Source organism: Pterocles gutturalis, unplaced genomic scaffold (assembly GCF_000699245.1).
Source record: "Pterocles gutturalis isolate BGI_N339 unplaced genomic scaffold, ASM69924v1 scaffold8745, whole genome shotgun sequence".
Lineage (NCBI taxonomy): Eukaryota > Metazoa > Chordata > Aves > Pterocliformes > Pteroclidae > Pterocles > Pterocles gutturalis.
The window spans coordinates 17560-34274 of record NW_010140744.1 but is presented as its reverse complement, the minus strand read 5'-3'; the positions used below and the strand labels follow the sequence as shown (position 1 = coordinate 34274).

Here is a 16715-nt window from a genome sequence, read left to right as displayed (position 1 = left end):
CAACCCATAACAGAGGGTTGCTCTTCCTTGTTGCCTAACTGGGTAATGAGGGAGAAGGTTAAGCTGGTTAATGACTTTTATTTATGAGCCTTCTGCATTATGTGTTTAGCTGCACAATTCAAATGGAAAAGCAACTTGCTACAGTCTCCTTGGAATGGTGCAATTCTGTATTGCAGCCTGAACTACTGCCATGCTGTTTGGTAATCCCTTCAGAATGATTTGGTTCTAGAAAATGAGTTTGTTCCCCTCTGAACACTTCAAATGTCACTTGCTCACAGTGGTGTTCTCTTCAAATGCTGTAGGTAAATGAAATCCTGTCTCATTCTTCTGTGTGGAGTGCCTTCAAGGATCAGAAACATGACTTGTTCATTTCTGAGACGCAAACAGCAGGATACCTCACAGGTTAGCAACCCTTTCTTATTTATGTCCTGAATCATACTGAACTGTTACTTCACTGTCAGACTTGATTTTGGAGATGGTGTTTATCCTTGGGATCTAGTGCCATCATGTGGCCTGAACATTCAATGCTGTAAAAATACAGTAAGTTTTTAAAGTATTTATCAAATGTATTATGCTAGCTGTGTGTGCTGCATGCACGCACAAAGATAGCAACTGATGGGAACTTAATGGCTGGTAATGGCATGGTGCAGACACAATCCTAGCACACTTAGGTCAGAGCAAATCAAGTTCTGGTTCTTCCTCTGCTCGCATGCACCACTGGATAGACACATCTTTAATGACTACATTCTGCTGTATCATGCTCCAAAACTTCACTATCACAGATTACTTAACTGTATCTGACAATACTTTGTGTAATGGTATTGTGGCAAACTTTGTCTGAAGTAACATGATGCAAATTTCTGACTCCTCTGTAGCCCTCAGCTGAACAAGTGAGTGGCATCAAGTAGTGTTCAAAGTTTAGCCTCTCAGTGTAAGTCCTTTGTGAGAGGTCAACATGAACACTTCCATGTGCTGTGTGAAACTTCCTTATCTAACCCTATTGGAATCTTGGTAAAGCTTTTGAGCATAACTGAATTAATGAGGTATAAATCACATGGCCATATAGACAGGAAGATTGTTTTTTGCAAGATAATAGCATGTATTTTGAGAAAATGAAACAAGGGCTTTTAAAGTCAGGAATTAGACACTCTACCAGCAGATGCTTAATATTTTGAGAGTAGGTATATTGCAACACTTGGTCTGTTTTTTCCACAGAGGAGAGACTCAATGCCTTAGCTGTGAACAGTTTTCTGTTTATTGCACCATTTAATGTCACTGACTAAGAATGTGTTTCATAAATACTATGAATTAGAAATATGAAGTAAATGCTGGCTGATTACTGACTAAGAACTGAAAATATACCAGACATGGTAAAGCTGGAGACTGGGGGCAGTATAGCTATAGCATTGCTTTAAGGCCTGTGCTGCATTTACATTGCTTAATGTTTAAGTGCTTGCCATTGTAGAATGAAGAAGCTGTACAAATGCAAAGTATAGATGGAAACCAAACTACAAGCTTTGTTTTTAACCTGCCTTATCTTGTATTCTGCCTTATCTCTTGCTTCAAATTGCTTTGCTGTTTGCACTTCCCTTGAAACTTCCCTTGCTTATTTCTCTTCCCTCAGGTGTCTCTTCTCCTTCCCTTCTTACTGGCAGCAGTCCCCTTCACCTGAGAAGTGGGCTTTAGGTCTGCTGTGCCAGGCAGCTTGCTAACTTCTGTGTAGCTCTCTAAAGCAGGTAGATACCATCTTGCAAAATGCACGCTGCACTTGCTGCATCCCAAATAATAGATGTATGCCATAGAACTGTAACAAATGTGTGGTCCCACACTGCAAAGTGCCGATAAACTTGCCTTCTTGAAGCACCCAGGAGCAGGAAACTAATGACTGCAGTGGCTGGTACTTGCTGGTACTACAGATGAACTAAACTTCTGAAGTATGTTAGGAATCTTCCATAATGGAAAAGTTTTAAGGACAAGAGAGCTGGTGGCACTTTTGCACTAGGACATGTAAAAATAGGTCTTGTTCTTGGCAGGTGCCACCAGTGGGCTGGCAAAGAGAAGTCCTCTTGTGAAGCCCCAGAGATGTTTTTACCAAAGACACTGCTTGCTTTGCTCCCTTGCTTGCAGCAGTAGCGTAGGACTGTTTGCAAGGAGACAAACCTTGCTCTGATGTTCTGGCTCCAGGCTGCAGTGTGAGAAGGGAGGGTAGGGCATGGAGGGACAGGAAATTTAGGAGAACTTAGGGAGGATGACTTAAGGGGAGGAGAATAAAGGACCCAACAGAACTTAACATGTTGAAGATTAGCAGTGTAGGCTGAAGGTCTAATACTAAGTTGATCACAGCATTGATGCAGGAACATGTTGGAGGTTGGCAGTTTTCTACAATCATTAATCTGATAAGAGTTGCTGTTGAAACAGCTCATGCTGCAACATGAGTTTTTATTGCATTTGTTGGAAGTTTCTATATGACTAAATTTTAAACTCCAAGCTTTGAGGGAGGGGGCTTTGTCTGCAGTGCAAAACTGACTGCCCCGAGAGTAATTGACATGGAGAACTCACTGCCAGTAATAAATCTGATACAAAGCTTGTGTATCCTAAGAATGCTGTATTTTTTCTAACTGAGGGCCCAAAGAGCTGCCTAGATGAGCATAAGGCAGTTCTGCTTGTTCATGGGGCAGCCCATCGAGTTCCCTTTAAATATGCGGCTGGGAAAACCCTCGCAATGCTGAAAACATTAATGTGGAGCTCAGTAGTGGAATGCATGCCTGAAGTCAGGTAGACTTCTGCAGCAGATCCTTTCTGTAGCAAAGGAGGCCACCTCCTCTCTACTGCTGCTTCCCTGGGGGAAGGTGACATAAGATAATGTTGGTGGTTGGGATTCTTCTGTAACTTATTTGTCACATCAGAATAAAAAATGCTAAGCAAGTCCAAGAACGGTCTCCACAATCTACTCCACTTAGTGAACTAAGGATGCCTTAATTCCTAGTGTTCCTAGATTCCAAAGAATCAAAACATAAACCCTTAAATGTTCTTGCTTGAGGTGTTTGGTTAACTGAGATGATGCATTTGAGTGTTACCAGAGGGAATAAAGCTGTTCAATCACTCTTTAGAATCAAAACTAATCACCAACATTCTGTTTTCCTGAAAGGCCCTGGAGTTGCTGGTTACCTTACTGCAGGGACGACATCATCTGTAATGCCCAACGTACCACCCCCCGTAGACAATGAAGTGGGAGATGTCAGCTAAGGACTGGAAATTCTTGTGAAAGAGAAAGAAGGGCAGACTGGCCAATGACGAGGAAGAGCGCTTTCCTCCAACACACTGAAGTGAACTTACTGCCTTTCCAAATGTTTAATGACAGTGTTATTCCATTTTTTTCTATGACTGTTTGGTTTTTTTTAGGAAAAAGTCAGTGATTCTAACTATCACACTGTAACACAAGAAAGCACTCTGTGGATCAGCTGAAATGGGTACACAAGAATTTTTTCTTGTTGTACATAAGCACATTTTGTTCCTTTATATTTGTTTACAAGACTGTGAATCAAACTTTCCTAGTTTTTATATTTTATGAATTAGCATGACTGGAGTTGAGCTACAGTCTAGAAGAACTGGGCTAAAATCACTTTGACCTCACTAATCCCCCCCTAAAAGGGCATCCCTTCTTTTCCCAGTCTGACGTGATCATTCCCATTGAACACGACTTGCAAAGGGTTTTTCCCCATACCAGTTCACTGATGTCCTTAATCATTATCTTCTTCCTGAGATCAAACAGCATTAGAGGTTTGTATGTATAACTGGCTTGACCAAATTGACAAAGCTTCAGCAAAAAAAAAAAAAACTTTAAGCTCACATGTTATGTAAGAAATTAGTGTAATTGTGAAATGTTCTATACTTTATCCAGTATATAAAAACTTTCTATATTGAGTGTACATTATACAGATCATTCATATGTACATAAAATTTTAAAATAAAGGGAATTAAGAGCCTTGTTAATGAGATAAAGGTGGTGGTCTTACGCAGCTGTTCTTTGAAAGTGTGGAAATGAGGGCTGTCAGAGCCCTTCATTTGAGCATGGCTGTATTGGGTTCCTGGGTATTTTTGCTTGGAAAAACACACTACTCATTTTGACAGCGTGGAGAACTCCTAAACCACAGGTACAGTGCAGGCTGTTTTGTGTTTGAAATGCACTTCAGCCACTGACTTGCTGACATTTTCAACTTCCTAGGAAATATTCTTGGCAGGAAGCAAGAGGAAACTAAGATGGATGGAAAGAAAAACACACTAATTAGTGCTTTCTCAGAGATTGTAATCTTGGTTTGAGGTATAATGAATTGATATAAGGTAAGAAACATATCTGAGGCGAGCTTCTCCTACTACATACTCTGAAACTGTACCAATTGGACGTCAGCAGCCTCTGCTGGAACACCCCTCAGGTGAGCACTCGGCTGTAGGCTCACAGACAGAACTGGCTGTGGTCTCATCCTGAAGACTGAGCCAAAGGGGGCCTGTTCTCTCCAGGCTTGAACACTACACTAGGGTGTTTTGTCTGCTCATGCAAAAAGTAAATGCTTGTATCCTTAAGTTGGTTGTTGATCCAACCCTGCGTAAGTTGAAAAGTGACTGTCCCAACTTCATAGGAAGGTGCAGTATGCTGTGATCTGTCTGATTCTGTCACTGTATGAACAAGTTCTCTTGTTAGTAACTATGTTGAAGAGGATTGTCAGAGAAGCAGAGCTGAGGAATTCAGAACTCAGACCTTTTAGAACTTCACCGAGGCATATTGCGCATAAATGGCAGGGCCTGTCTTGGCAGCAGAGGAGGCCATGAACTGCCCTTTGCCAGTCACTGCTGGTTCCAGCCAAAACTTCAGCTCCCCTGAGGGGAAGGTGCCACATGTTTAAGAAAGGTGAGAGCAGCTGGGGCCAGGAGACAGGAGGAGGCTTGTGAGGATGCACAAAAGGAAAGATGCAAGGGAAAACAAAAGGGGGACCTCTAAGGAAAAATTTGAGGAGATGTGTTTGAAGAAACAAAGCAGGCAAACTTATTTTCCTGCCCCTAGCCTCCCTTGGGGGGGGGGAGGGGTGGGGGAAGCAGGGAAGGACTGAGGGTAGTGTTAGTGAAAAGGAGGGCAGCTGAGAGCAAGAACAGGGGAGGAGAGTGAGCTGAGCTTTGGAAAGGGAAAAGAAAGGTATTACCCTAAGTGTTTACCTGTCATCTAATCAATAACTAAATGTTTATCCTAGCTTGCAATAAACTAAATTGGGTGACATTGAGTCAAAACTGCTTTGCGGACAATGCAAGGATAGAGAGGGCTTTGGCTTAGCAAACAAAGCACTTTAGGCCTGTTAGAAAATATATTTTATTTAGTGTTATACCAGACAACTTCTACTTTCTGCAATTTTTAAAAGCAATCCTCTGATTAAGTGTAATAATTACAGGTAAAGAGAGAGAGAATATGTATTGATTCAAGCTAGAATCAAGTTTTTGTATTCAGTTAAACATTAGTGCATGGAATAAAATTCTTCCTAACTCTTCCAACCATTTGAGATGGCTTTATGCTGACATTAGATTTTTGCGGTTAGCTGCTTTGACTGATCAAGCAGTTCCCACCTTGCAATTGTTGAGAGATGAACTTCATCAGGCCCATCTGCCAGGCGCAAGGTCCGTATATGAGCAAACCTGTGGTGGAAGAGCTGATTTAGGGGTTGACTGCTAGTCCCAGCACAGCAGCAAGCCATTCTGACAGCAGGAGTTCTCAGCATGACTTTTGCTATTGCTGTCCTTTCAACAATAGTCCCTTTGAAAAGAGCTATCACAGGAGAGAATGCAGCAAAATCATCCCTTGAGATGTGTGGACTGGAAATTCTGAAGGCTTGCATCTGCCTAAGGCCACTAACGATAAGATGGAGCTTTAGAAACAGCTCCTCGATGCTGCTGATAAGAACTATTTTAAGTCTAGTGCCAACCCTTTTTTTTATTTTTTTGTAAGGGTCAAACAGGGCAGTTGCATTGGAACTGAATTAAAACAATTGCTTTTAAGTTTTATAGCTTAAAGTCATATGGACCATGCCCATATTTTGGGCTGCCTAAGATGAAACAGCATATATTGATGTTATAAAATTATCTTAAAAGGAATGCTTAGAAGCTACAGCTAAGTATGCCTTTACTCACATAAGGGCCAAAGGAAAATCCTGGGAAACTCCAGCTCCACCACACACTTGGATTGCAGAGTCAATCACTTTAAGCACAGTGCGAGGGACAACCACTTTGGTCATGGCAACCTGTAGTTAGACGAGAACTCGTGTTATCAGTAAGTTTCATAAGAAAGTGAAAATGTTTACTGAAGACAGGTCTCTCACGGTACATTCCTTCCTCTTTGGACTCGATGAGAGCTCTCCTCTCCCTGTTCCCTGCATACAGTAAAACTGTTTCCAGTCATCCAAAACTATCTCCTCCTTAGAATCATGCAGGAGGTGCTCCAGCCCTCAGACCATCTTTGTGGCCTCCTCTGGACTCTCTCCAACAGGTCCACGTCACATGGTGTTGAGCACTACCTGAACTTTTATTTTCAAATACTTTATCATACCGAGCTCAAAGTTTTTAACTGAGCACACTTTCAAATCTTGTGACAATCAAAAGCACAGCTTGAGGCTCTCTGTTTTTAACATTATGTTCTACTATTAGAGGGGTAATTCTAGCACTAACTTTTAGCTTGTATTTCAACTAGTTGAATGCACAGATATAGCATCCCCCAAGTCATAGCCTAAGGCTGCGGGGAAAAAAAAAATAAATTACCTCTTTTCTTGCTTTTCTGTTGCCCAACATGTCAATCTTCCTGGCTGTTTTTAGCGTAAGCAGTCGAGCCTGTTCGATGCTAAGGCGGCATTCAGCAATCCAGTGGGCAACAACTTCCTGCAGAAACCAAAGCCAACAACCAGGAAGTCAGCTACTGCCTCCCAGCATGTCTGGATAAACCTGCCCTAATGAAGATGCCCCAATGCCTCAGCAGGTGCATGTTCAGTCATTAAAAACACCCTTGTGCAAATTAAAACTAGTTTGAGGCCATGTAATCTAATATGAGGAAAAAAGGAAAGAAAACACTTGACTAACAGAAATACTAAAGATAGAGCCGTTCTCTTCCTGGCAGGAAGGAGGAAAAGAGGAAAAACTGATTCTGGCACGCTCTCATTTCCTGGTCCCACCTACTGCCTGCTAGTCATTTTCCTGAAGCCCCTCAAAGCCTGCATTTTACTCCCTGCTTTCCTTCACACACAGCCACCTCTCTGTAACATGCCCCAGTATATAAAAATAGAGGGGTGAAAGAGAAGAATCAATTCTGTTTTTCTTAAAACTACTGGTGTTGGTGTGTTACACCCCCAGATAAACAGCTGCAGGGTGGTGCCTGCTACATCTGTCTGTTCACAGCGATAATAAATTAGTGACTCCCTTGATCTAAACCAAGTTACGGTCTTGGCAGCCCTTCCCTGCTCCTCTTAGTTAATTCCCCTCTGCAGCCAACATACCACAGTAGAAAAAAAAAATATCCATGGGAAGCTTGCCAGTGCAAAAGCTGCTTGAAGCCTAAGCCAGCCTCTGGCACACACTCCTGCCCAGAGCCTGGATGGTGTAGCCTTAGCAGCCACAGGAGGCATGAGCAAACGGGGAGCACTTGCTCCAGTGCAAAGTCTGGGGGCTCAGCTTAGCTCATGCCAGCAAAGGTGCTCTGAACTCGGGAGGAGGTATTCAGCCATGCTCTTTTGCTGACAGCTCCCAGGGTGGGGACAGTCTGGCTGTCACCACTTCCTTAGCTATCCCAGAGCTGTGAAGAACAAGGCTGGCTCCCAGGTTTTGCCTGTGGCTTCATCAAACCTTGGTTTTACTTTAACAAGCTTCTGAGAAATAGAGTGCCCCTCATCCAACTCTTACTAATTCTAGGTTATGGTCCTGAATGGAAGTTTGGCAATGACATGACTGGAAAATAGATACGCAAGATTATTCCCTCTGGATCTGTACAAAGAATTTTCTATAACCTGTGCCAGACACTAATTCAGTTTCCTCTTTCCATTGCCTTTACTTGTTTTTTCCAAAAGTTATCCTATCTGTTGGATAAGACTGAGGAACACTTGAAATGTGATAAGCCAACTACTAAATGCTGACGGTTCCTGTAAAAAGCAGATGGTCATCTTTTTGTTATTCTAGCGAGCTCTTTCTCACGAAATACCATTTCAATTCCAAAGCAAGACCAAAAATCCCACTATGGCCTTGGTTTAGTCTGTACTTTTATAAGTAAGAACTAATAACTGATCAGAGAAGTAAAATTTTTAGTCAAATTTAGACCCTTGAGTTGTCTCCAGTAATCATGAACAGAGATGTCTAGGTGAAAAATCCAATACACAAGAATGGTGACTTCAGATTGTAACTACAGACACATAAGCTGTATGCCTGAAGAAATACCTGTCCAAACTTATCCGTGAAAGCAAAGAAAAAACCTGGTGACAAAACCTGTATTCAAATCCAGCAAAGGATATCCAATTCATTGCAAGGAAAAAAAAAAATCCTGCAGGTTATAGTGAAAAACAGGAACCTCACAATGTGATTTTTTCCCTTGCCACCTGAGGCATTATGAATAAGAATTATAAGAATTCAAGGTTAGGGCACATCTATTGCAGTGTCCATTATCCGCACCAAAAGGGCAAAACAAAGGGTGGTGTCTGGAGCATGTGAATAGAGACAAAGCGGGAATATGCTTACGTGGTGATAGAGTTTCTTCCCAAAAGTCTCTCTCTGTGCTGCACGCTGGCACATTATCTGTAAAGCAGTTTCAGCTGAACCAAGGGACCTCATGCAGTGATGAATACGGCCTGGCCCAAGCCGACCTTGAGCTATCTCAAAGCCCCTTCCCTCACCTGGTTGGAAAGAAAAACAGGCACATGCAGACTCCTTGATTCCCTCTTGAAATGATCCATGGCTCTGAGCAGAAGTGGCCTCATAGCACCAGAGCTAGAAGCAAGCTTTTTAAAAGTTTATTTTGCAGAACAGTTGCTTGTTTACTCCAACTAGATCTATATTGACACACCATTAATAATAGTTAAAGCACAAAGCATACTCTAAGATGGTTTGTGAGAGGGTTTGATTTGCCGGATATTTAATTTAAATGTTGTTAATCTTACACAGAAAAATACATCTATGGGATTTGGTATGAGAACCTGGGGGAAGACTTTGAGGTTTCCAGGTCCCAGGGCTACTCCACAGAGAAATCTCTTTCAGCAAAATAAAAACAGCAGAGAGGAAATAGAAGAAATCAGGATTTATAATAATGAGAGAAGTAGAGCTAAGTTCTCCCTGCAGAAGGTCACGGTGCTGTCCTGCATCTGTCTTCCTTTTTTTATTTCAGTTCTGCTAAGTCTGCAGGCACCCAGATCTAGATGGCCATGACTACAGCAGAATGCTCTTTTTAAAAGTCTGTAAAGACTATGAGAACTGATTTTGCGGAAAGAACACCACTGACAGTTTCTGCTTTGCTCTACTTCAGGAAAGTGATTTTTGCATGACAGATACAGCTTCCCTGCTTCCTTCAGTCACCTTTCTTCTCTAAACAAGTTACCTTCAAGCAGCAGGTAGACTGCTAAAGAGTGGGCTCCCTCTAACGTGTTTGAGACTGTGGCTCAACTGACCATAGCTGTTTACAATAACTTATGGGTGATTCATAAAATAAATGACCGTTTCATAAAACTTGGTTCATTGCTGTACGTCTTAAAAAGGAATTAATAACTGAAACTCACCCAGTATTATGTTGGAGACAGGTACTCGCACATCATTAAAATGTATCTCAAAATGTCCTCCATGGATCTCATCTACAGGGACAGAGGAAAGAGAACAGCAGGGTAAAACTAAGGAGGATAAAAATACAGGCCTTCAGTTCCTAAACCTTTTTCTATATATGCATTTTACTGATCTATTTCATACACGGTATTTATTAGTATTACTGCAGCTTCTGAGACTGCTAACAAATTCATACACCTATAGCTGATAAATATTGTCACCTACCCAGATACCCAAACAGCGAGAGGGGTCTTATCAGCTTCAGCCCTGGCGTGTCCATGGGAACAATAATCATACTGTGCTGCTTGTACCTGATCAAGACAAAATGCACAAGTTACAATTAACATTGAGCCTCCCTTCTGTTCCTTCCCTCTACTTTTTTTATTTTCTAGCCTCAGTTTAGCACTCGCATATAGCCAATGTTGAGATTTACATATAGTGACTGCAGCCATCCTGCCTGCACGCAGCCTGGCATGTGTGCTTCAACAGTCCTCGACTCACCAGTCAACAAGTAAAAATGTACTACTGGCATCTAGTGCACCACAACCAAAAAACTACTACTTCTGCAACTTCTGCGCAAGTACTACTGTAGCACCCAGTCCATTTCCTCCCCCTGCATTGCATTTCTTTTTAGGGACAGGCTGCCCAGGGCAGTGGTGGAGTCACCATCCCTGGAGGGGTTCAAGAAACGTGTAGATGTGGTGCTTCGGGACATGGGTTAGTGAGTTAGGTGGTGTTGGGTTGATGGTTGGACTTGATGATCCTTGAGGTCTTTTCCAACCTTAATGATTCTATGATCATCATCATCATCTTGGCTTGCCTATAGCTTAGGAAAACAATCCCCATGTTTAAATTCCTTCAGAATATTTAAGGTCAGTTAGTAGTCACACGGAACTGGAGGCGACATCCCAGGTCCCTAATCTCAGTCTCTAGTTCTGCCAAGTGTAGTATCTCATACTCCCCTCCATGAACTTCTGTTCAGCTTCAAAGAGCTCAACAGATGCCACTGTCTGTACAGCCCTTGGACAAACCAGCCTGTACGCTGCAAGGAAGTTACTGTTTGCTTCTCAATGGAACCTAGCCAAATCTAAAAAGATAATCAGTGGAATTTGGGCTAAAATCCAACTCAGAGATACACATGTTCCAATGCTTTTGTATTACAAGCTGTGCGATTCTAATGGGACTCAGTCACGAAGCATTTTATTCATAACGTGCGGAAGTTTTTGTAAGGCACGTTTAGTAATAAGAGTTGAACATATTTATTTCACACAAGAACAGGCAAGTATTGTATTTACCACACACAGGAATGGAATGAGTAGGTCTGATTAAAGATGTGCAATGTTTTCTGCTCACACAACTTCATATAACAAACATCCATGTTTCAAACTTAAACTTCTATACCTACAGACAACTTTGTGAAAAACTTAGTATAACTTCAGGTCTCTGATGTGCCATTTTGTTCAGGGAAGCTCTGAAAAGTTTTGGTTATGATTTAAGCAAGCAATTCTTACTCTTGTTGATTGTTTTATATACTATACTTATGAAATAAATTGTAAGCCAGAGATAGTTGGTTGAACAACTGATTCAGACTAAAACCAATGTGACCAAGATAAAGTTAGTGAACCCTGAAAAATTTCCTGATCCAATTCATTGCACAGCTGCACAAACACTAAAGCTAGTGTAGTCAAGGGGGGGCTGCATGCAAATACAAACTGGTGACAGCGAAAAGGTTGTGAGGCTTCAAACATCAGCATTTGACAGCAAACTGGAGCTTGGTCAGCAACATTTTTCTCTCAACAGACACATGTGCAGCTTTAAAACTCCCCTGAAATTCATGAGCATGTCCAACTGATCAAGGCAATTAATAGTATTTCACTCAACAAAATTTTTGCAAGCAATGAATCCTGCAGGAAACAAGTTTTAGGTAACTATGAATGTCCTAGGAATCCTTACCTGGATGTTGAGGAGTTTTTGGTTTTGCCCATTACAATTGCCACTTTGCAATTTGGGTTCCCAGCACCTTAAAAAAGTCACAAACACAAATTTTCAATACAAAAATCTCAATGTAGAATCAAATGACGTGTCATATGACTAAATCTTACTCCCTTCCTTTCATGATACAGGAGGAAACACATGCAATCTATTTCTGTGTTTATACGCTGAGTAATCAGAATGAAACGAAATACATCTTATTGCCTAACATGTAAAAGGGAGTTGACCTTTGGGGAGTGGAACAATGAAAAGCCAAACATCCAAACCCTCCAGGATCCAGCTCCATCATCTATTCCCATGAAAAGCTAACAAGAAGGTACTTGAAATGGAATCTAATTACTTCTGTCTCCATTACAGCTAAGCAAATAAGTGTCATACAAAAGCAAAACAACTCAAGGTGAGATGCTGCCATTTCAAAAGTAAAACTTCTTAAAATTATATATAAAGACTGGAGGATCTACATGGGACTGAAATGCTGACCACATTATAACCAAATTACACAAAGAAGGCTATGAAAGGATTATCACGATGACTTTGCTACTACTTCACCATAACTTCTCCAACATTAAGGCTTTTCCCCCCTTTACGCAAATGATTTTAGTTTGCACTTCAAAGATCTGAGGGGAAATTGTTATCTGAAAATAACCTGTCAACATTTCAAGCCATTGACAACATTACTTATGACGTGTCTTTGTGGCATAAAGCTAGCATTGCAATGTACAAGTCCTAAAGAATTAATTTACCATTAATTAAATTTAAATTAATTTTAAATTAATTTTAATTTACCATTAATCAAAATGGCATCTTATTTCTAAGAGCCTTAATCCTCACTATCTTTTTCTTTAAAGGTTTGCTAGTAGAAAGCATGCTCTCATTTCTTTCAAAGTCTCACGCAGACAATAAAGCTAGGGGAAAGGGGGAGTATTATACCTTTTCAATCCAATACCAATCAGTGAATTTTTTATTGCTATCTCGATGCAGATGACAAGCTTCACAGAGATTTAATTGAAAATTTGATCTGTACCAACTCAGTTTAGTTTGAGGTCAGAAACAAAGATGACTTTTTAACTTCTCTGGCAGCTGTTATCACAAGGTTTGGGAGCCTCTGGTCTAAACAATACAACCACCTGGCTTTGAGCTGAGCTACTTCCTCCTGAGAAGAGCCACTGTGATGGCTGGGAAGTGGGATAGGTTTATTTTGTTGTGATAAACTCTGCCTGTTTTGAGGGCCAAACTGCTGGCTGTTTACTTTCCTCAAGTCACATCCCTGCTCCAAACAAAGGCAAATTTCACCATGTGGTATAAAAAAAAATAAAAAAATCAGAAGACCTTTCATATTGAACTTAGCGAGGAGTTCACTGAGACCTAGACATTAGATGCTCTAAATCATTAGTACAAGTTTCTGGAAAGCAAATTAATACCTCCGTTTCATATGTACTTTTTCCCATCTGAACACAGCTAAGGAAGGCAGATTCTTGGCATTTCCACTCCTTAGAGTCAGAAATTCTGAAAACCCAAAACAAATTTTATGTACCTTTGACCCGTAAATGCCAGAAAGAAGTTCTGGTCTAATACAAGACTCTGGAAAACTCCAGTGCTTTGGAAGAAATGCAGACTGCCTGAATGGAATAAATCCCTCATTTCTAAATAGCCTTTTTACATTACTTACAAAATTCAACAAAGCTGCCGGAGGATGGGGGAAGAGTCAGAGAAGCCTGCCTTTTTGGCAGGAGTTAGAAGTAGTTTTGCAAGAAATCGAACTAATAGAAATAGCAGAGATTTTAGAAGGTCAATTTTAAGCATATTTCCATATTGATAACCTTTTCCAATGAGCTTTTTCATACCTATGTCTTCACAACCTGTCCAAAACTTTTAAACCACAATGCCGCTACATTGGGACACATCGTAAGTTTAACGTATTATATTTTTTAACTCTTCATGGCACTCACATAGGCAAAGACAATTATATTTTAAAACGTGCTTAGAGGGTTGATCACAATCCTATTAGAAGCCTAATCTTTACTATCAGGGAGTGTAACATGCTTAAGATTACTGACCCTCACACAATCAATTTATATAGGTGTTTTCTGGTGGAGAGCACTAAATGTGCCACAGACACAGACAGTACAACCTTTACTTAAAGAAGCTGCCATATAACCTGGTTTCAGAAGCCAATAGCACTGAATTCTTGCAATCTAGTGAGCTATTTTTCAGTGTCCAGTCTAAGGCACTGTAATCTACTACCTGAATGCCCAGAATACCTATGACTCTTGCCATGTTGCCTGCTGCTACCTCTCTCTGCTAAAGATCAGGGGGTCTGTGCTGACATTACAGACTTGGCAGCTTCCTGGAAAGGCACTGATAAAAAAACATGTTCTGAACTCTCCGACAAGAAGAAACTGCACTGAGTAGGGCGGATGGCAGCGTGGTATTGATTGTTATAACATGGGAATAATCTAATGGAGAAAAAGGGATGCCCCAAGAGCCTGCAGTAATGTCTATCCACTAGCACAATGTACTCCATAGTTTTATCTCATCTTCTCCAGATAACACTGCTGGGCATCTGCATCACATATGGTAAAGATTATAATGTAGCTGAGAGCAAGTTGGCTACAACCAGTAGAGACAATGGTGGGGTTCTGCAGCTAATCAGCAAGGGCTACGCCATCCTGCTGCTGAACGCGGCTGCTACTTGTTCCCAGCTAGAGCTCACAGCCTCAGATGGTGCCAGTGATGTTTTTTTTCCTCGCCTTCACCCCACTTTTACACAGCCACAAGCACTTCTGTACCCCGACTGGAGGGTTCTGTCTTCCCTGGACCCTGCAAAGTTACGAGGAGCTGCGGCACTGTAATAACCAGCACAGGATTTACACGAACTGCCTTCCTACAGCCTGCCCACGGGACCTCTTAGGTACTGCTAACACAGCCATCTTTTCTGCAGGCAACACACAGAGAGATTTCCCTGGGAGCTTTCTCAGTTCTAGCGTGATTATTCTGTCTTGTTGGGGACCATATTGAGACAAAGCCCATTCAAAACTGAGAGATTCACTTATTTTTAAGAGGTATAGCTCAGGCCTCTAAGCAATGACACAACTTGCGAGAAGCAGACGTGCTGGAAGCAACCCAAAATGCCTTACCTGCCACTGTGAAAAACACCAGTGAAGTACTGTGATAACTCAAGATGAAAATATTGCAGAAATATGCAGAAATATTGCAGTGCTCTTTCTCTAGACTCCAATTCCTCTCCTAACCCATTTTTCTTTCTCATTGTGAATGCAAACGAAGCTAAAAGCATCTAGCTTCTAGCTAGATGGAAAACATCTGCCTGTGACATTTCCTAGCTGCCCATTTTGAAGAACCTTTCCTTTCACATACTCCAAAATAGTTGAAGCACAGACAGATGGCTAATCCAGCCATGGCAGGTGTGGCAATTTAGTCAGTGTGCCAAAAAGCAAAACTTGACCTCTGGTCTGCTCAAAATCTCTCTCTGTTGTTTGGCATCAATACTGCATTTACTGTAACTCATTAGACTGCTACAGGATACTTTAAACAAAATAAAAGCTCTGGAAGATCATGGAAGTCTCCTGACACTCTGCAGAAGGTACTCTGGCACAAGAGGTAAATTTGAAGCTGTAGAGATTACAGTCACTCAAGTCTGTTACTAATAAAATTCAAAGATTATGTTGGATGTTTTAACTCATTTCAGGTAATCTGGTCATCAAGGAGACTGCAGGAAGAACTGAAATGAGAAGGGGTATCCTGAAGAGCAGAACATCCTAAACAAACGTGCTTCATTGTTTGTTTACCATTAATGAAGGACTTTCTGTCAAATAAGCAGGAACTGTCTAAGGGAGAACGTCAAAGTGATGAAATGATAGTGTGAGCAATTGCCTGCGGCGGACTGATAAAACCTACAAAGAAAGCACTAAACTGGAGGAAAAGTAACTCTGGCAGGGGGAGATCACAACCACCCACTCACAGACCACCTACCCCAACAGTACCCCAGACCCAAACAAAGATGAGACTGAGCATGCCCAGTAATTCACAAGCTGGGTGAGAAGACCTCAGGCAATCCCTGTGTAGCATAGTGATGCATATGTGTTAGAAGGAGGAATGTGTTACTATTTCGTGTGTAAGTAGTGATGATTTGTAACCAGGACGTGCGACCTTCGGGGATTACCACCTAGCATCCATCTCTGCGCAGAAATGCAATAAAACGGTATCTCGACTCTGTGCGCAGATCAACTTGCTACACACTGACAGACCACAATTCTGAGACAAGACTGTGGAAACTGAAGGAAGATACAGTCATTTTAGGAATTCTTAGCACAGGTGAGTCCATGCCTCAGTGCAGAAATACTAATGTTTGCAAGTAAACTGCAGAACTTCTCCATCTTCCCTTTCCTGTAAAAGTTTTGACTCTATAATGCAGGCAGCACATTATAGTGGAAGACATCTCATAGCTCGAATAGCATTTTCTATTTTTCTTCTACAGTATCTGCCTGGCTTGCAGTTTCTGCAGAAATTATCAAACCCTAAATTGATTATGAGCCTGACTGGTAACATTCAAGTCCTTGAGAACTCTTCAACAGGGTGCAGGACTTTCTGCTTATATTCTGGTTGACAATTTACTGCTTGCGTTCACGTCTTTTCCCCAGCATCTTCCTGGTTTTGTTCAATACCACATGCTGAAAGAGCAACCTCCCCCACTTCACAAAAAGCAAACTCATCTTTCTATTGTATCTCCTAAACAGTTACCTAAAAAGGGGATATAAGGATCCCTTTAAAACCTTACAGAGACAGCCATCAAAAGCACAGTAGTGCCCTGAGGAAAAAATACAGCGACTCCCTACAGGTAACTCTGCCACAGACAGACCTCCCTCTCTTTTTCTCCTTCTCAC

The 16715-nt window shown here is 41.4% G+C and overlaps 1 protein-coding gene and 1 long non-coding RNA gene across 2 annotated transcripts in view; one reads left to right on the top strand and one right to left on the bottom strand.

Annotated features, from left to right (window-relative positions):
• The first annotated feature begins 300 nt into the window (after positions 1-300).
• LOC104469326 lies at positions 301-3998 on the top strand. The gene is made up of 2 exons (XR_727631.1): positions 301-402; positions 3149-3998. It is a non-coding gene; the product is annotated as an uncharacterized LOC104469326 (long non-coding RNA).
• A 1421-nt stretch (positions 3999-5419) lies between these two features.
• The window catches only part of ACAD11 (acyl-CoA dehydrogenase family, member 11), a gene marked incomplete at its 5' end in the record, with an annotated part of 28852 nt that continues 17556 nt past the window's right edge, over positions 5420-16715 (bottom strand). The window contains 7 exons of the mRNA XM_010083787.1: positions 5420-5679; positions 6172-6281; positions 6796-6912; positions 8752-8906; positions 9783-9854; positions 10048-10133; positions 11776-11842. Of these exons, the coding sequence (XP_010082089.1) occupies positions 5565-5679; positions 6172-6281; positions 6796-6912; positions 8752-8906; positions 9783-9854; positions 10048-10133; positions 11776-11842 (722 nt within the window). The remainder of the gene's footprint in view (positions 5680-6171; positions 6282-6795; positions 6913-8751; positions 8907-9782; positions 9855-10047; positions 10134-11775; positions 11843-16715) is intronic.